This window comes from Sceloporus occidentalis, unplaced genomic scaffold (genome assembly GCF_023333645.1).
Source record: "Sceloporus occidentalis isolate IW3139 unplaced genomic scaffold, rSceOcc1.0.p SCAF_2, whole genome shotgun sequence".
NCBI lineage: Eukaryota > Metazoa > Chordata > Lepidosauria > Squamata > Phrynosomatidae > Sceloporus > Sceloporus occidentalis.
In genome coordinates this window covers 118,802,018-118,822,889 of record NW_028316982.1, presented here as the reverse complement: position 1 = coordinate 118,822,889, position 20,872 = coordinate 118,802,018, and the positions used below count along the sequence as shown (strand labels likewise).

At 38.8% G+C, this 20,872-nt stretch overlaps 1 protein-coding gene across 6 annotated transcripts in view; it reads right to left on the bottom strand.

Annotated features, from left to right (window-relative positions):
• Positions 1–20,872, bottom strand: part of LOC149318931 (disks large homolog 5-like) — a 149,478-nt gene that overhangs the window by 48,878 nt on the left and 79,728 nt on the right. For all 6 annotated transcript variants that reach the window (XM_089510704.1, XM_089510706.1, XM_089510705.1 and 3 more), the window contains 8 exons: positions 14,155–14,414; positions 12,521–12,833; positions 9,736–9,966; positions 7,366–7,550; positions 5,880–6,005; positions 4,840–4,972; positions 4,541–4,668; positions 3,265–3,440 (listed from right to left, as the gene is read on the bottom strand). In XM_089510704.1, coding sequence (XP_089366830.1) covers positions 3,265–3,440; positions 4,541–4,668; positions 4,840–4,972; positions 5,880–6,005; positions 7,366–7,550; positions 9,736–9,966; positions 12,521–12,833; positions 14,155–14,414 — 1,552 coding nt within the window. The remainder of the gene's footprint in view (positions 1–3,264; positions 3,441–4,540; positions 4,669–4,839; positions 4,973–5,879; positions 6,006–7,365; positions 7,551–9,735; positions 9,967–12,520; positions 12,834–14,154; positions 14,415–20,872) is intronic.

Below are 20,872 nucleotides of genomic sequence, written 5' to 3'. Positions count from 1 at the left end.
ATTCTTTTGGCAAAAATTGGTTCTGGAGCAAGGTTCAACAAGTAAGAACGATGGATTTGAATTGCATCATTCTGGAGGGGAGGGACTAATGGCAGAAGGTTGTTTACTATACCTCCTCAATTTTTGTAGATTCGCCATTCCTCCCCTCTCAGTGCTGCCTTTGTGCTTGTGGTGTGACCAATGGGCACATGATTTTTATTTTTATCTTTAAAAAAATTAAGTTGATAGAAGATTCAGATAGAAGAAGGAAGAGCCCTCCCTCCAATCCATCTGCCTTGGTCCAGGCCTCAGAGGGAGAGAAGAACCACTGGACCTCATCCCCTTTCCCTCCATCATTCCCTTCTCCTTTTGTTTCGTGTCTTTTAGATTGTAAGCCTGAGGGCAGGGAACTGTCTCATTAAAAATATTAATTGTAAGCTGCCCTGAGAGCCTATGGGCTGAAGGGCGGGATATAAATACCTAAATAAATAAATAAATAAGATTCACTGATTTTGTAACTACTTGCAATTAATGAGGCAAGCAGTTGCAAAACCAATGAATAGAATCTTCTATCAATTTATTACACACACACACACACACACACACACACACAGGGCCTTTCCCTTACCCAAGGGATCCGTTCCAGATCCCCCCATGTAAGGTGAAATCCGTGTATGCTTGCTCCTCATTGCAAACAATGGGGAGTGTACTCATAGGGTGGGGCAACACGCGCACCACAGGGGCATGCACCATTTCTTTAATTGTTGTGCAGCTTCTGCGTAACCTGGAAGCTGCATATAGTCCACCCGCATATGGTGCGGGCGCATTGTATATAGTTCCCAAGCCGGGCTGCCCAGGCTGCCACTTACGTCACTGATGACACATAGATAACTGACATGCATTTTGAAGCGGCACAAACTAATGGAGATGACAGTCGTGCCAAAAAAGAAGTGATTACAAGGGGATAATGAAAAGATCCACTTTCATAGTTAGAATGACGGACCTTTTGGAATCAGTTTACCAACACGGAGCAAAGGCAAATCCCAAACCGGTTTAAATGTAAGTGAGAATGAGCCCTAGATATCCTAAATGCCTGTGTCATACAAGAGCTGGCCATAGAACTGACCAGAGGGGGTGGGGATGGCCCTTAATTTAACGTTAAGTGGTACTACCCAGAACGTAGTGCAAGATATCTTTTTAAACTGACTGAAAGACATACAATACTAACAACTTTAAATATAAGCACCAAGGAATTAACTCAGTCCTACTCAAAAGGAAACCTTTCTAAAATGAGAAAGCTGGTAAAAAGGAAGTTTAAAAGAAAAATCAACGGGGATAAAACAAGTTTCATGTTGCTTGGGGGCTACTCAAAATCACCTAATTAGAGGCTCTATGAGAACATATACCACAAGACAGGAAAGGAACTATGAAGGCCAAGAGGCCACCATCATGGCTAACAATAAGTAGAAAGGAAGGTATTCAATGGGGGAAAGCTTTTCTTTAGAAACTCAAAGTATTACACAAGAAAGAATACAAATGCATACAACATAGCAAACAGACAATTATGCATATAAACAGGATTTTAAGAAGCACATCAAGACCAACAATAAATCTTTAAATACATCAGAACCAAGATGCCTGCCCAGAAGACAGCTGGTCCACTGAATGACAATGAAATAAAAGGTGATCTGAAGAAGGATTAAGCAGATTGTAGAGCAGCTGAATGAATCCGTTTCATCTTCACTGCTGAAGATCTAGGGAAACAGCTCTCCCTGAATGGATATTTCCAGGAGGAAAGAGTGTGGCAAAGGTAATCCTATACCTTAATGACAAATTACAAACAAACAGCTGGGGTCCAGATGGTATGTATTTGAGAGTTCCAAAAGAATAACATGTTTCTTTTTGTTCTGATAAAAAAATAAAAAATAAAATAAAATAAAAATTCTAACAAGTCTCTAAGTCAAACTGTAGGTTGAGAACCATTGCTAAGACATCCTCAGTACCAGAAGACTGGGAAGTGGATGTAGCACAATTTTTCAAGAAGAGATGGAGTGAAGGAGCTGAAAAAGTACAACTATACTGTTAACATATATTCTGTGTGAATTGGTAGAAAGTGTTAGTGAAGATAAAGTTCAGAATCCCATTGGGGCATTATGCCAAATTAAACTACTCGTTTATAGCAGCAGTTATATATTTTGCAATGTTGTATCTGCATACATTATCCAGCACCTCTTACACAAAGTGTTCTCCTTTGCTCACACCACAGTAGGCCTCCTTAAAGGCTGGCCCAATGAGAAGGCATAGATTCCCACCTACCCCCAGCAACCTGAAACAGCCCTGGTACAGTCTAGAACTATGGTTTCCAACCTTTGGTCCTCCAGATGTTTTGAACTTCAGCTCCCATAATTCCTGACTGTTGGCCAAGTTGGCTGAGGCTTCTGGAGCTGAAGTCCAAAACAAATAGAGAACCAAAGGCTGGTAACTACTGGTCTAGAATGTCTCCACTGCCTCTGACAGTACCAAACAAGATTTTGGTTGAACACTAAAACAGGTCCTGCTGGGAAAGCATCAATATGGCTTCTGTGATGTCATTCCTGTTTTAGAATTCTTTGGAACTTTACATTCTGTAATTACTGTTCACTTGGACTTCCAAAAGACTTTGGGCAAAATCCTTCACCAAAGATATCAGAGCAAACCCAGCAGGATAAGTCCATTTATCTGCTGAAATTGGCCAAAGAACAAAAAGCAGAAAGTAGGAATTCACGACCAGTTCTCACAATGGAGGAATATTATCAGTGAGATGCCTCAGGGATACATACTGGGAGAAGTGCTTTCCAAATGAGTTGGGGTGAGTAGTGAAGTGGTCATATTTACTAATGATCCCAAATGATTAAAACAAAAATGTATTGGAAAGAGCTCCAAAATGATATCTCCAAATTAAGTGAATAGGAATTAAAATAGTAAATGTGATCCCGTATATGTAAGGGGGGAGGAGCCTTACATATATGGTGAGTGACCAAGAGAGAGATCTTGATGTTGTGTTAGACAGCTCAATTAAAATGCTGGTCGAAATCAAATTAATTTTGTTTTGTAGCAATCTTTGAATTTTGTGACCTTATATGTGTTCTTGAACTATTTTCCACACTTTGAAAATTAACTTTTGATTAACAGAAATGGATTATTTCTACACTTTGTTTCTATATGCTTTTTGCATAATAAAAATAAATGGAAAAAAACACTAATGTAATGTGTTGCCAATGAATATGAAGATCAACATGGAATTACCTTTGTGGCCAGAAAGATTGATATGTAGAGGTGTTACCACCTTCCCTCCTAAGGATTTCCTTCTACGAACGACCATATTAATAACTCCTCCACCATTAAGTACCGCCTTTATTACTTGCTTCTTGTCCTTGTTGGTGAGGTCCACATCATTTATCTTCAGCAGCCAATCATTCACTCTGATTAATTAGAGTAAAGGCAAGGAAGTCAATTTTATTTTGTTCTATATGTGCATAGAAACAATGATCATAACTGAAATACAATCACTTCTAATACTATTATGATATCACAAATCTTAATTCCTTATTGGCTCAGAAAATAACTTAGTCTTGTCTCACTTTCAGAGGGACATTTTAATGATTTTGCTTCAGGACTGCGACATCTTTCACATTTATCACACTGGGATAATTCTTCTGAGTCAGCATTTGAGAACTGCTAATATTCTGTCAAAAGCTATTAATATGTTTAGTAAATGACTGGGACTTGATAGAGTGACTGCATATTCATGTGCAGTCTGGATCCCAATTAATTTTTAAGTACATCCACAGAAAATGTTAGTGCAGGAGAGAAATTTCCTCAAATGGCATCAAGTCAAAGCTAGACATTTATTATTAATAGATTAGCAAAAAAAAAAAAAAAAAAAGCCACAAAGTAACTTTAAGAAAAAACATTAGGGAACTGCTTAAGATTAAAGGGCAGGGCTGGTTTTTGTTTTGTTTTAACCCTTTCACCACAATTACCTCCAAACTAAAATTAAAAATAGGATGTACATGCATGCCTCTCAGGCTCTTTCCATGTCACCTTTGGTATCAATGTGTGCCAAATCAAATGAGTTTAAAATACACAAGCAAATTTTGTTAAATTCCCCTGTTCCTCAGAATTTTCTTCTCTGGAAAAGAACTTTGCTAATTAGTATTTTCAAACTATAGTCTGAAGGGCATCTGCACTTTTCTACAAAAATAAAATAAACAAACAAACAAAATGATCTTCGGGGAGCTGACAACCACTTCTACTCATTCCATTTAATTCCAATGCTGGCCAAAGACAAATTAATCATAGCTCCGTGCACATAATCTATATGTGGAAGGGGAATCAGGACAACACATTTTTAGCCCCAACTTCCATGTGTTGTTTTTAACTTTTTCCAGGGACCAACATTTATACATCTTGTGTGTGCACTTGAGTATATACTCATTATTCTCCCAACCCTCCATTTTTATACCATCTTCCCACCTTCACAGATATAACAATTTACAGACTGAAAACTGACTGGTTTTACCTTAATCGACCATCTGCAATACTTCCTTTGTCAACTTTGGTCACAAATATTCCACAGTCCCCAGGAAGATACGGCTCATTCACCCCTTCAGCCACGTCAAAACCTAGGGCTTTCAAATCCATATCTTCCTAATGGATATGAAATGCTACATGTTACATTCCGCAATCCTGTACACACATGCAATGTAAGCAAGTGAAATAGTGTCCTTTTTCCCCTCCTGCCCTTCCATTCCTGTTGGTACAGGAGACTTCAAGTAGCAGAGCTCACAAGGTGGGCATGACCAGGATGTTAAGACTTACCCTGTCTTTCTCAAATTCAACTACTTCTGTTTCCCACTCTAAAGAATCCGTATCAATGGCCGAATCATGAGAACTGTGAGCCATCAACTGCCGAAACCTTGCCTCCTTTTCCAACTGATTCTCCATCTTCTCTCTGTGTGGGGAATCCGGAGAGCAAGATAACAAGTGGCTCTTAAAAATATTTTTAATTTGTACATTTTTTAAATTGTTGCAGTTTTTTGATTCAGTGATATAAAGTAGCCTTTTAACATTCATTTATCTCCATACTGGGGATCTGTGGTACAATCTTGAAATGCCATACAATTGGGAGTCAAGCACTTTGCATGCACAGAGAACTACAGTCTCTTTTTCACAACATTTAAGTTCCTGGATACATTCTTTCGAATTACTAAAGGGGACAGTCAGTCATCACTTATTCTGCTTTCTATACTGATGTGAAGTGGTTGATCTCTTTTACTTTGTTAATCACAGAGTGACGTGCTATACTAGTCTTCAAAGGAATAGCTCTGCATACCTTGTACCTAGTACAACTGTTCTCTTTATTATTTATCTGATGGTACCCAGGCCAATAATTAAACAGACTGAGGCAGTTGCCTCAGGCAACATATGCCTGGAAAAAGCAGCAAGTTATTAGAAGAAAGATATACTTGCCAGATTGCCTTCACTGTGTTTTCTAACCTAGCCTGACATCTTCAGATGCAATGGAGGCCACTGTCTCATCATTAGTGCTGAAGAAAGATTCAACTGCTAGCCCAGTTTTTTTGTACATGGAGTGTGGGGAGGAACCATCTTGCTATTTGCTTTAATATAACAAAATTACTTGGGCAGCCCAAGTTGAGTAGATTCCTCACATCCCACAGCAGAGTGAGCTATGGGCTGATAACATAATTTTGTACTCATTCCCAGATTTGCTGTATAACTGCAATTTTGAGATCAAAACAACAAAAGGATCACATATGTCTGCAAGGCTCAGGTAAGAAACAGTAAACATATAAGATTAAAGGACAAAGTTACATATGGAAAGTCTTCCTATAACGCACTTCAGTTCTTTCAGTTCACGCACAGCATCATTCTTTTGTTTCCTCATATCATCCAGATTGCGAAGAGCCTCAGCCAGGTCACTCACTGCTCGGTCTCTCTCCCGCCTTAGGTTATCACAGAGAGTCCTTCAAAATCAAAGGAGTTAAAATTAAATATTAAAGAGATAGCAACCTTTCAGTAACCCAGATTTATTCTAAGGCTGCCAGCTACGGATCCTCTCATATATATATATATATATATATATATATATATATATATAGTGTGTGTGTGTGTGTGTGTGTGTGTGTGTGTGTGTGTATACAAACAACCAGATAATATTTTAAAACAATCCACTTTGTGAAATATGCAAAGGGATCTTGCAGCACCTTTGAGACTAACAGAAACAAATGCATCTGAGAAAGTAGGTTCAAGTCTACAAACGCTCATGCTACCAATTTCTTTTTTCAGATTCCTTTGATTTTCCAGACTAACATGACTACAGTATGCCTTTGAATTCTACCTCTGTAGAAAAGTTATTTTTCTAATCTTAAAAGTTGCAAAAATTAAAAAGGATGCATTATATGCATAGCATAGCTCAGGTGATACAAGATGTCTGTAGGATGATACCCAAAACTGAGATTTACTAAGGTCTATTTATATACTTACTACATTTTATAAAAATCTTTGGCAACGCTTAGAGTCAGTAACTTTCTGAAAAAAGAATCAGAGGCTAGATTTCAACAACATGAACCCTCCACTGTGCTTCTCCTTGTCTATCCCATTTTTGAACTGAGATGGGAGAATGATATCTAGGACAATGAATTCCAGAGAGATAAAAAGGAAGAGACATCCAGCTTCTATTATACAGTGCACCCGCATCATATGCAGGCACGCTTTACATGGCTTTCAGCTTACGTTGAAAGCCGCTTACCATGAAAGGCAATGGTGCATGCACCCTCGGCGGACCTCCCACGTAAGGGAAGAGCGCCCTGTATGCACTTTCTGATACCAATGTTATCCACTCTTCAACTTATATATGGCTGGGGCAATCATGAACCATCAACAAGGTATTCTCATCACATTTCATTTGACTTACACTATTTTCAGTCTAAAACCCAAAATTAATCACATCCTCTTTTCATCTGCATGTTATTTATTAATTATTTCAGTGTTGTAATGCTGCATAGTATTTCAATTTCTTTTTAAAAATATTTTATTGTTTTAGACATCTTGCCAGCATATCCTAACAATAACCATATATAAACATCATCATACATATTCCCATATATATTTCTGCTTATGTCTCTTCTACCACCACCACCCAGTCTCTGCTATTAATAAAATGTAAACAGTTAATCATTTATTTCATTGTTATAAAAAGTTTAAAACTTATATTTATTTGCATCTATTACACTACTTTGCTATTATACTATTTTGCTATTATATTTTTTATAAATAATAGATAAATGCCCAACTAGGATTCTCTGTCACCAAACTTATTTTTACCGTATGCTCTCACGTTCTGCAACAATCTTGTCACGTTCCTGGAAGGCCCAATCTCTTCTGCATTTTGCTACTTCTGCTTCCTGCACAGCTTCTTTTAACTCTTGTGTCATTGCTTCATATTGCTTCCGAAGCATTTCAATTTCTTTGTTAGCTCTTTCTATATCCAGTGTAGCAGAATCTTGTATCTGAGAAAGTGGAATTATGTCCAGTACATATAATCAAATATGTAGGAAGTGATTGCATTTTGCTTTTTTTAAAAAAATAAAGACAAAGACTTTTAACACAGGTTTTCAAATTAAGTGATATTTTGAGATTCATTTAGCAGAAACACTGATGGTGTCTATAGTACAAAAGATTATGACCCAACCTTCTGGATGGGGCAGCAAACTGCAATAAAAATGAGTCATAAGATGCAATAAAATTACAAAATGATGTAATAACATACAAAAAACAGTCAGATACTAGAGATAAAAAAATCAAATAAAATTTACTAATTTGATAATGCAAATAAATGAACTTTAAACAAAAAGGTCTTCACTACAAAGTTAAATATTATCAAAGAGGGTACTAACTTAGCCTTGCCAGGACAGGAAATTCCCACAATTTATATGCAGGCACTGGAAAGATCCTCTCTCTTGTTCCTATCATCAAACTACAACTACTGAGAAGGACCTTTTTGTCACATCTTAGGCCACAGACTGACTGGAATGGAAATATGTAGATATAGTTGGTGCACCAACCTAAGATGGGCAAAACCACTCCTGACTACAGCTTCTAGCTGAGCAACCAAGTCCATAAACATCTTCAAACTGTGAATGTGATTCTTCAATGGGAATACACCCACTTTTAAAACAGGTTTAATTCCTATTCTAGAATTTGTCTGGCTCCTAAATGGGAGCACAGCTGTCTTTATTAGACCTTATCTGGGTCATTATTGCTTCCAACACCAATTTAAAATAACCACAGTTTCCTTGGTAATGAATGAAGAAAATAAATAGGTCTGCATATGACAATGTACCCCAATCCCCAGATGATCTTTCCCAGTGGCTCCATCTAGATGTCAAATAATATGTTGAAGATGAAGACTAGAACGACAGTCCCTCAACACCACCTTCTGAAATCATCTCTTGAAAAAGGTCCAGAACCATTGCAAAATGGTACCTCTTCATTCCACCCCTGCCACACAGCCCAGAAGGAGACCATGATCAAAGGAACTGAACATCACAGATCTTACAGGACGTACTTTCTTGTCTCCTTACCAGTGCAGCTAATCTACCACAGTGACAAGAGCCCTCTCAGTCCCAAACTATAGCCCAAAGCCAGATGGATATGAGTATAAATAATGCATTCCATCCAAGAATCCCTGGAGCTGAGATGCCACAACATGCTCCAGTATGCGTGGGTATGTGCAGATTACCCAAACTGTTGTACTGTTTTCACTTTGCTTGCCTGTTAACTCAGATAGTTTCTAAGATTACTTTTAGAACTGACTTATGTGTAAATTGCCATAACTTTTTGGTACATTAAATCAGTGTGAATTTTTTATATATATAATCCTATGAACACAAGATTTTATTCTTCTGCATATACACTCTTTGGTACTTTGCAGGAAAAGAAACAAAGGCCCTTATCACATGGAGGCACTTATGTGGGTAAAAGATTGCTGACCTGCTGCAGAAGCATGAAAGGGGATTGTCCATCGCGCTTCTAAAATGTCATTGAGGCTTCTTGTTTTCCTTCCTTTGACAAAACATTCGTGGAGAAGCCATTTTTTGAATAACGGGATATCCTGTTATTCAGAAAATGGCTTCTCCATAAACGCTTCATCGGTGGAAGAAAAGCAGGAAGCCTCAATGAAGTTTTAGAAGTGTGACAGATGATCCCACCTTCACGCTTCTGCAACAGTTCAGCAACGCCCATGTAAGTCCCTCTGTTTTATAAGGTCCATACACATGAAAACTATAGCAAACACCACATAGCAAAAGCCCAGATGAAGTTCAGAAAACAGCAAACAGAAGAACAGCAGATTACTACTATGTTCCAGAGGTAAAGCTGGATAATTCAGAATTTCCAAATGAAGGAAAATTTTTAGAAGGTAACTGATAATATACTAGATAAGATCCAGGCTTAGTCAGAGTAGAAATGCTGAAAGGCAGGAGGCAGGAAAAAGAAGTAAACAGTACCCCAAACCCTCAATTTAAAACAGAATGTCTACAGTTCAACCAAGGTTTCTGTCCTTTTTTCAGTTGCATTCCCCCTCTGTAGACAAATAAGAGATTTTATTTGTGGGTTTTCTTGGGATAACTATTTCTGTAGAACAATGTTCTAATAGAGTGGAAAACAGAACAAACATACAAAGGATGCCAGTACCTGGCGAGCTTGGTAGTATTCTCTTAGCAAATGGTCTCTCTGGATGATAGCTTCTGTTCTTTCCTTCCTGGCCACATCTCTTTCTTCCTTCACTGTCTCAATATCCTTGCATGCTTGATCCAGTTCTTTCTGGGCCTCAGCCTTGTCTTTCACTTCATGGCAGTACTTTTCCAAGAGTTCATTCCTTTCACAGATTGCTCGATCTCTTTCCACTAAAGCAGAATTTAGTTCCTAAAATGGAGCCATCATGGGTAGAACCATTAAGTGCTGAAGCAAACATTTCTCTTGACAAGCTGAAATGTGAAAGTCTTATCCATTTACAGAAAGAAGAAATAACACAGCTCTGAAAATGATTAAGTATAATGAATAATTATAAAGTATCTTAATATTAAGAACTCTTTTGTGCCTAGGGAATGAACTAGATAGGGCTGCCAAATGATCATAAATCAGTGATGGGTCTGATCTGAAATGGAGAACCAGCAGGCAGCAGTGCTTACCAGTTTCCCTTATTATCATCCCCTTACCCTACCTGCTTCCCCCCCTTCCAGGGTTCCAGAACTTGGGTTTACAGTGGCCAGATATATATAAAATTATGCATGTTCTAGAGAACATGGGTGAGCTTTTCTCCTTCTTTTGTAACACTAGACCCTAGGGGCCTCAGCTGAAGCCAAATAGACTGAAAACAGACAAAATCAAAGTGCACACTCTGAAAGACTGCCTCCTCTCACATGTGTGTGTCCAAAATTTGATATCCTCAACAGCGTTAATGTTGCATGTCCTACTATCCTGCAAGGCTAGATTGGTGGACACAATTGACATGGCCTTCTCTCTGAGGCAGCATCCTGACAATGGAAATCACTCCCAAGGGAAAACAGACTGGTATGATATTCATCCTTCTGAATTTCTGGGAGGCAGCTAAGACTGTTATTTTGCTTAGCCTTCAGTCTTTAAAATTAGGAGTAGCAGCTCTGGCTGTTCTAACTGTCTCTGGCTTTAAATTAATGTTAAGGTTTCATACATGTAGCTTATGTTTTAAGTGTATTTCTTCAGTGTTTTCACTGTCTTGAGAATTGATACACAAATGCTTTGTATTAATAAACAAACAGTCAAACTGTGAAATTTTCTACCAAAAGGTGTAATAATAGACACCAAACTGGAAAGCTTGAAAAGGTGAGTAGCCAGATTCATGGACTACCAATGGTCAGTATGCCTCTCAGTTCTATTGTTAGGAAGTCTCTTAATTCTAGCTAATGGAGAACAAAAGCAGCAAAGAGTGACATCCTGCTTCTAAGCTTTGCATGGACGTTTAATTTGCAACTGTGGCAGCAGAATGTTAGACCAGGCAAGTCTTTAGTTGGATGCAGCACAATTCTTCCTATGGCCAGGTGCATATCTGATGCCTCACAGGAAAAAAAATGTAAAGGGAGTCCTGCAAGGAAAGGCCTAACTAAGCACTACCATTTCCCACTGCTTTGCAGCTGTTTGGCAGCAATCCTAGATCTGCTCCTGAGTGTTAATTTTAACACTAAACATAGCTTCCTTGCTTGGATCTTTAAGAATCATTGGAAGATGGAACTCACTGAAGTCCTTAAGTATGTATGGAGAACTAACCAGGTTCAACACAGACATCTTTAACCTGCCAATTAGATAACTAGCAGTCCCACGGGACAATGATAATGCTTAGCAAATATATGTACCATTTCTACATACTGCACGTGCTTTCTTCCACCTATTTTGTTGTGACTGAAGGGTCTATGCTGCAAAAGGTCTGATATAAATAATCTAAAAAATAGCCTTCTAAGTAGTGGGCTATCATCATATTGGCCTACTATAGTTTAGCCTCTGTGTTTGTGTATGTGCATGCAAGTGTGTGTTGCATGTGTTTTAGAGTGCTTTGTCAATGATCAGTTTAATGAGTTAATGGCAAAGGCAAGATTCAAACCTGTGATAATTCAGCCTCTTAACTTTTAGCAGATGAAGAAGTTTTATGACAACAGGGAGTTGAAAATAAAAGAAACAAAGTATTAAGCATAAAAACACCTGGTACCATGAAGCTGTAGAACATGCAACTAAAATTAACAAGGGCACCATCTGCCTATAGCAGGAAAAGGCCAGTGAGAGGAAGAGCAGCAGATGTTTGCAATCTCACAAAAAATTAGGCTTTCATTTAAATGGCTGTGCTCTGTTCAGGATATATTTATTATTATTATTATTATTATTATTATCATTATTATTATTATTATTCACTTGGGAAGAGTAACATTGTTTGAACTGGAGCAAGTAACCATATACACCACTGTTTAAATTCATGTGTACTATCAAGAATAAGGCCAGAGATCCTCCAGTTCATGTACTTAATCACAACAGGCTTTTTCTTCTGCGTATCTTGCTAGTGATTGCAGATGAGATTATATTTAAAGTTGTCGTGAGCCCTCCTTATCCATGGATTTTTCATCCATGGATTCAAGCATCCACGGCTTGAAAATATTCCCCAAAAATATAAATTCCAAATAGCAAACCTTGATTTTTCTGTTTTACACAACAGACACCATTTTCCAAAACATAGTACTTATCAGTGCATCCATGGATTTTGGTATCCACGGGGGTTTCTGGAACCAAGCCCCAGGAGATAATAAGGGCCCACTATATTTGAAAAGTATGACTATTTCTATACATAATAGGCAGAAAAGATTTTGCACAGAACTAAGCACTAGCTTGCACAGTGCTAAGGAAACAAAATCACCTAACCCTACTGTGTACAAAAAAATACTTTACAATACCATACCTGTCTTAAAGCTTCCATTTCTTCACTAGCCACTCTTTTCTCTGAGGATGTGTTTTTTAATTTGGATTCTGCAAGGTCCAGCTCTGTTTGGAGCTTATCTACTTCTTTGATAACTTGATCTCTCTCACTCATGATGAGACGGTACTCACTGAACACAGAATCTCTCTCTTCCTTGTACTTCTCTGCATCTTTTACAGCCTTCAATTGCATAGTTTTAAACCGTGTCACTTCTGTCTGTAATCGCTCCATCTCTCTCTGCAGCTCTTTGTTTTGGGCAGTGGCTTTGCTTAGTTCTTGTTGAACTGATTCGAATCTAAAGAAAATCAGGTGATTAGAATTTCTTTGAAAATTGGGGGAAATTCTTCCTCACTTTTTACCCAAGGCACACAATACTCTCTGAAATCACCAGCTTAGAAGAAATATAGCCAATTATGGCCCAGAACAGACAGGCCTTTGAGACGCCCTCGTCATGTGTGAGGGCTGCCTGGTGGGTGGAACGCCCACATGCCCAGGAGCCCTCGCACGTGATAAGGGTGCCGCAGCTGCAGCGCGCCCACCAGATGCGGCGTGTACTGCGCCGCCTCCAAACGGGGCGATGCAGTTGGGACATCATCACGGCACCGCTGGCACTTTAGGGCGTGAAGTGCGCCGCAAAAAAGGAGCTGCTTCCTGGTGCTCCTTTTTTGCTCAGCAGGAGCACCATGCAATTTGGTTGCTGTGGTGCTCCTGCAGAGTAAAGAGAGGCACCGGGGACGCACTTCTTTCTGGCAGTTTGTACCCCGCCTATGTTTCTCTAGTGCTATGTCTGTCCTATTCATATAGACTCTCCTTGTGTGAGTAACACACACTCTCTCTCTCTGTGTGTGTGTGTGTGTGTTTGTGTAAGTAAGTAAGTAAGTAAGTAAGTAAGTAAGTAAAAGAGGTGCCTAGGCAAGAAGCAGCAGGAAGCCTGATGGAAGTCCAATTCCAATGTTAAAAGAGAAGGGTAAGGGAAAAGAATTGAACTCTCCCTGGCTTAAATTTTTAAGCTCTGTTGCTTCTAATACCTGTCTTCCAATCAACTTCATTTTCAATACCAGCACTAAGCTGAAGGGAAGAGTACAGAGAAAAACAAACCATATATAGTTTCAGACCGTATTTCATGAAATTCTCTCTCGCCCTCTTACACACACACACACTCCTTTATACAATGAATGTGGCAAATATATGAACACGATGTGGCTGGTCATATCATGTCACATTTGGCTTCAAATACCCTTGAAGTACACAACTACACAAATATAGTGCTATGATTCCACTTAAACTGGCATGGTTCCATCTCATGGAATCCTGGGGTTTGTATTCTGACAAAGATCTCTTTCTGAAAATACTAATTTCCACCCTCCCTAAACTATCAAATCCCAGGATTTAATAGCATTTTGCCATAGCAGTTAAGGCAGAATATAGTGCTATAATCATGCATCATGAAAGGCCTTAAGTGAAGGAAGAATTATTTAAAGAACACCCAAAAATAACTCAAAATAGGTTGAGACAGGTAATTGTGATAGTTTGTTCCATCAAAAAAGAGAGAAAGAAATACAAAAAAAGTCTGTGGGCTCTGTGGCAGGGCAAGCAGCCTTAAAAGTATTTTTTACCTTCTGAGAGAGGAGGAGTATTGCTGCTGGAAATGTATTGCCGTGTCCCGCTGTTTCATCAACATGTCAATCTGTTTCTGGAGACGTCTGTTCTCCTCTTCCGTCTGTTCTAACCGGCTTAGATCAGTATTGTGGCTTGCTATCTTCTCATTGTACCGTTTCCTTAGTGTTTCATAATCCTTCTTCATACCCTCTAGCTTGTCCATTGCTGTATCATACAGTTTATTTAGTATCTCTGACGACCCATTCTGCTTCATAACCTGTAATAACAAAGCATGTTTGGAATAAAAATTCCAGGCAGACAGCCCTCAATCTTATTTAAACACAGGAAAAACCAATGAGATGTTATTTACTCTTACATTTTAGCTTGCCTATCTGACTACTAAGGCCTTCATGAGAGCTCATAATATAAAATCACAAAACCACCAATAACAGATAGAACTGTGAACTGAAGGAAATAGCAGTTTGTTTCATGCCACTAAGAAGCCTGCAAAAAACTCAATCATGCTCTCAAAGAAAGGTTTTTAGTAGGTCCCATGGTTCTGTTCATGTAAGAGTATAAACTATTTCCTTCACACAGGAAAGAACATCCCCCTCTTCCCGATTTCGATTCACATTTCTCTTGCAACTCACTAGTCAAAGATGTAAAAAGAGTTTTTCTTTGGACAGATGATGTCTCCTGTGTTATCATAAAAACAGGAAAATGCTTTATATTCCTATGAAGGAAAATGCCCTAACAGTAAAGTAATTTTGTACAGTGGTCACTTTCCTTCAAATTGAACTTCATGAAAAGGGGAGGGGGGAAGCACACCCATATTGATATTTCTCTATAGAAATAATTTTATGTTTTTGTAAAATTTAAATTTTTTGAAAACTAGAATCCCAGCATACCAGTTTTCTATGGAATACCTGGCTACTCTAAACTAATTGATGTCTCCAGGGCCAGTTGAACTACATCCAAGAGTATTAAAAGTACTGGCAGAAGTAATCTCAGAGCTATCTTTGTGAATCCCTGGAGAACTCTCAGCAGACTGGAGAAAGGCAAATCTTCAAAAAGGAGGAAGGGGAAGAGACCCAAACTATTATCACCTGGTTTGACATGAATACCAGGGAATATTAGGGAATAGAGCAAGTTATATTTAGCACACAACAGAACAAAGCAGAAATCCTCACATGTATTTATTAAACACCATGCAATTGTAACTGGGTTTACCACAAGGTGGCATACCAGTTGCATTGTCCATTGCATCTCCCCAAAATACCCATAAAGCTCAAAATTAAGTTAAAGTGATACAGGTTGCGTTCCCTTCTCCAAAATGCTTGGGAACCAGAACTGTTTTGGATTTTTCAGATTTGGGAATATTTTCATATACATAATGCAATATTTTGGAGCTGAGACCCAAGTCTAAACATGAAATGTATGCATGTTTTGTAAACACCTTAGACATAAAACCAGAAGGTAATTTTATATGCAATAGTTTTAATAATTTTGTGCATGAAACAAAGTTTGTGTACACTAAACCATAAGAATAGTGTCACTATCTCAGCCACCATGTGGACAATTCTGGATTTTGGGAAATTTTGGAATTCGGGATAAGAAATACTCAACCTATAACACAAATTGACAATAAATGAGGCATTAATGATTTGTAAACTACTTGTTTTAAGAGTCAGGTTCATGAGATGAACATGTAGTGAGTAACTATTTCCAGAGAACAGCCAGAAAATACTTCCAGAGAGTAAGAAAATTGGAAAAAGATCAACTTTAAAACACACTGTGGGGAAACTGAACAGAGGGACACCCATCTCTCAAATCCACACAGCACACACTTTTAAATGTACACATAGGCCTGTTACAGACAGCCAAAATAAAGCTGCTTCGAGTCACAGTGGAGGTATGGCGTTTCAATGATGCATGCATCCTAAGAGTCCAGAAGTTGCACCAAAGCCATGCTCCAGCCCTAAGGACTGGAGCGTGGCTTTGGTGTGGCTTCTGGACTCTTAGGGCGCAAGCATCATTGAAACACCATACCTCCACTGTGACTCGAAGCAGCTTTATTTTGGCTGGCTGTAACAGGCCATAAGTACAATCGGAACTTTGTACTCCGTACTTGCCCAGTTTTATAGGGGAGCCCTAGATTAAACAACATGGTCTCAATTACTGCCTGTGCTTGATGAGGCGTCGCCCACACCCACCTGGGATGTCTGCCTTGCATCTGATGCCATCACAAGCTGTCCACACTGAGGCAAAATGTTTAAACAGTTTAGATACGTATAAGTCTGCCATATGATTTGGTCAACTGATGGACAGATGGTGATGTAGGGGGATCAGCAAGTATACTAGGAAAGTGGGGAACCTAAGCACATGCTCAGTGTCTTCCATGCACCTGAGACTAACTGGGACCATATGCACTGACTGTTCGTTTACAGAAACAGATACCTGTGGACTGCAAAGCACCTACAAGTAAATTAAGCATCAAAAGTAACAAATCCAATTAAAAAAAAACCAAGACATGCAGAGCAGGGAATGGGTTTCATTTTAAGATTAAAAGGGGAAGGTGATGAGGGAAACTGAATCTCTACCCCTCCTTTGTTTTATCTTACTATACTCTATTATTAGATCTCCTGCTCCAACTGATTCTGGCCCTGGAAATAAACACAACAGACAGAAAAATGCTGTGTGACTACTGAGTAAGGAATGGGATACACCAGCCCCTCAATGTCCTGCCCAGCTTTTACAATTAACTCTTCACATGTTTCAAAGTGGACCTGGGTTGAAACAGAAGAATCTGCCTGAAATGCATTTAATCTGAACCCAAAACCAGCTAAATAATTGTACTATTTTGTACATATTCTAATGAAGCTAATGTTTTTATATCTATAGGGGTACAATTTAGGAAGATGTCCCTTTTCAGAGATTAAGACCACATGATTATTTCTCAGGAGCACCTTGATTTCTGGCTATCCCATGGTTCTACAAAACTATTCAGGAATAGGAACTGCAATTATGCTATCACCAGTTACTTAAAAATAATTTTACAATAATGAACGGCAACTGCTCATATGATGTCATGTCTGATGAAGTTTAATCTTGAATATACTTCAACATCAGACCTTTAAATCATTCTTTAGAGAAAACATACCCCTTCTCCACGATGTGAAGCAGTGGTCACAACCTCCTGGTACACAATTTCACATAATGTGTGGTCAAAATATTTTTTGCAAGGCTGTAATCAGTAAATTGAAAATGAAGACCAAGCAATCTCCCAAAGCAGTTAGGTTTTAAATTGCTTGTTTAGAAAGGAGAGGGGGATGAAAGGGGACAAAAAGAAAAGGGAAAAGATAGGAAAACACATGAAAAAAGGAAACAAAGTCAAGGCATGAGGTGAATAGTAGAGAAATGGAAGAGAAAACATGACGAGGGAGTTTTCCCATTCAATTCCCTGTCAGGAAGAAGAGTAAATAATCTGAGCTAGGCCAAAGAATACTGTCATGGTAACAGCAAGCCTTATAAATGAGCAGAAAAGACTTATAAGTCACTCAGCTGCTGCACAGAAAATTAATGGCCATCTCTCTCAGTGGAAGGAATCTGATCGAAACTTTCTGTCCTTCTAAGCAACTGGAAGCTGCTGTGCTTTTTTTGAACAAGCTTTAAAATATGTCATCAACAGTAATGCAGACTGTTGTTGTCTTCCATTCCTGAATCTTTTTGAAGAGATTAATTTAGATGAGAAGTGACCAATGCCTAGATAAAAACACTTAGGTCCAACATCGTCACTATCTCCCCCCCCCCCCCCCGCCCCCGATATGATTTTTAACACTTTTGCCAGATGAAGAAACAGTGGAGCTCGAAAAGCTTGCATGTCATATTTTGTGCGTATTCGATCGACCCAATAAAGGTATCACTGTTTTGTGGATTTTGGATGTTACTGTGTTTTGCATACAACCAACATGGCTACACCTGGATATGCTTTGTTTTTTTGAATATGGTTCATGTTACTGATGAGATACACTGAAGATTCTCTTTTCTAATACTGAGTATAGTGAGTGTGAAGAGGAGAAATAAAGGCACCTTCCAACTAAAATGAAAGATTATTAACCCTTCCCCTTCAGCATTCACCAATGAAAGCCCTCTCTCAGGCAGAAGCAAACAGGGGGAATATATTCCCTGCAGCCCATCCCAGTGAAACATGGAGCACCAAATTCTGCTACAATTTTTAAACTATCTTCAAAAACAACTCTATATAAAGTGCACTGCAATATTCCATAGCAAAGCACATATGGCAAGAGCAAGATGTGCATCCAGGAAAGAGGAAAACAGCTGTTATAAAGAGACACAGATGTATAAAAACATCTTGCTAGTCAACTACTACCAGAGCCTCCAGTAGGAAGTGCTCAATCTAAGAATAAACTGAAACTACAAACCTGAACATAATGCTATCTAGTACAAGAACGACCTCAGGCCTGATCAGGGAAACCCAAAAGGGATGGTAATAGCAAGACCCCTCTGAAGAAATTTGCCAAGAATACTCCACCATAGTTATGCCTTAGGGTCAAACTTAAGGTTCTAAATCAGAAATGATCTGAAGACACATAACAATAACAAGAAAAATGTTCACCATATCCACATCTCATGGATTTCTTCTGTCGTGACTGATTTGGTTTTAGTGAATTTTCTCACATGCAGATCACATCAGTTTACAAACAGTATTCACCATTGAACTTAAATAATACAACATCTTATAATTAGACAGTTCTTGCTGAATCTACAAGCCAGTCTCTCAGATAGAATATGAAAGGGATGATTTTCATACACAACTCCCAGACCAACCTCTAATGCCATGATTGGCTTTTTTAAAATTTCCATGACAACCAAAGATCTATGCCATATAGGAACATGAGCTGCCTTTCACTGAATAATATAATCCCTACATTTTGCCCATTATTGTTTACTTTGGGCATCATCTTGTTAATGATATACATGTAATAAAGTTTAGGCACATATAAGTCTCTTTTTGGGTGGGGTGCAGGGAGCTATTCTCTAGTCTAGCCCTTTGTAAATTGTCAAAAGTCGCCCCTGCCCAGACAGCTGTCAACCCCAGAGAAGGGCTACTGCCGCTTGCTTGTGGAGGTGGGACAGACTAGGGAAACAATTCAGATAATGAAGATGTAGCTGGTTTGGTCTTTTGCTCTCCCTGCTTGATCTATGATCTCGGCCCATGCCACCTTCCTCTGTGGCATAGATGTTCTGCTACTTGAGATCGTTCTACATCAAGATACCAATGACGGAGTCTACAATCTTTTGCATGCAAAGCAGTTCTCCACCACTTCATTTCTCTTCACAAATGGGAAAAATCCATTCAATATAAGTAGTGTATTACATAACTCAAATATACTATATTTACTGGTTAGTTTGTTGATGGTCTGATTAATCTGTAAAATAACAAGTTGGTTTCCACCCATCTATTTGGTTATAATTACTCCCCTCACTTTTGAATACAGGCCTCCCATGGCACAACTGGGCTTTTGGTGTCAATGGTGAATCAAGTAGAAAGGATAGGTGACTTGAAGGCTGGATTAGTGCCCTTTCAACTGCACAATCATAGAACTATGATTCCACTTCATCTGCCATGGCTATATTATCTGGAAGCTGATCGAGTTTGTCATCTAGTAAGGCACTAGAGCTCTCTTGTTAAGAATTCTCAGTACACCTCCTTAAGTTGCAAACAGAGCCTATGACTCTGAAGGCCAGGGTTTAGCTCAGCCATAGAAATCCACCGGGTGACGTTGGGCAAGTCACACTCTCTAAGCCTCAGAGGAAGGCAAAGACAAATCCACTCTGAACAAATTTTGCAGAGAAAATCCTGTGATAGGATCTCTTTAGGGTAGCTGTAAGTAGGAAATAGCTTGAAGGCACAAAACAACAAAAACAACAAAATTGCAAATCCCTGGATTCCATATATGTTGCAATTGCAGAGCAAAATCATAGCACTATAATTGTATAGTGTGAAAGGATCCTGGTGGCTCTTAACAGGTTCCACACTAGAACAATTTATGCTTGCCTTAAAAGGGAAAGATGATGCCATAGCAGCTTGAAAAATCTTTCTCAGTTTGAAGTGCACCTGCCATCTGTACAGATAATCTTCTCACTCAGCATGGCTGGCCAAGTCAACTTGAGATTTCTTCACCAAACTGATTCATCAACATCTTTCCACAATGAATTCACAACCTGCTATATAAGCATAATCACTTGTTTGACTTCACTTGGAACTATAACTGTATACACAGTTCGAGGGCAAATTAGATTATAAGGCTCAGTTTCAATCTGTGTCCAAGTATTAAAGCAACTTTAAGGAGTAAGAACATGGCAGATGAATTCATGTCCGTCTTCACTAATGAAAATTAAGCTGTTTGCTGTCTGAGGTTATTCATCTAGTTTGAGAAAGATAAGATGTCAAAAGGCTGAAAACCCAAGCTTTTGAGCAATAATCTGATTGTGTTGAAATATAGGGCTTGCACGTAAACTCCATGTAATCCAGTTATTCTGCATCTAATTTCATCCAAACTCACAAAGTTGTAAGAGTATGAAATTGGGAGTAACAATGGCCTTGTTGCCACTATGATTTAAACTGGATTGTGATTGCAAATGATGCAGTTTAAACCACCATGGTTCCCACTTAATTTGAATCGCTAAAGTGATTCAGAAAGGGGGACCATG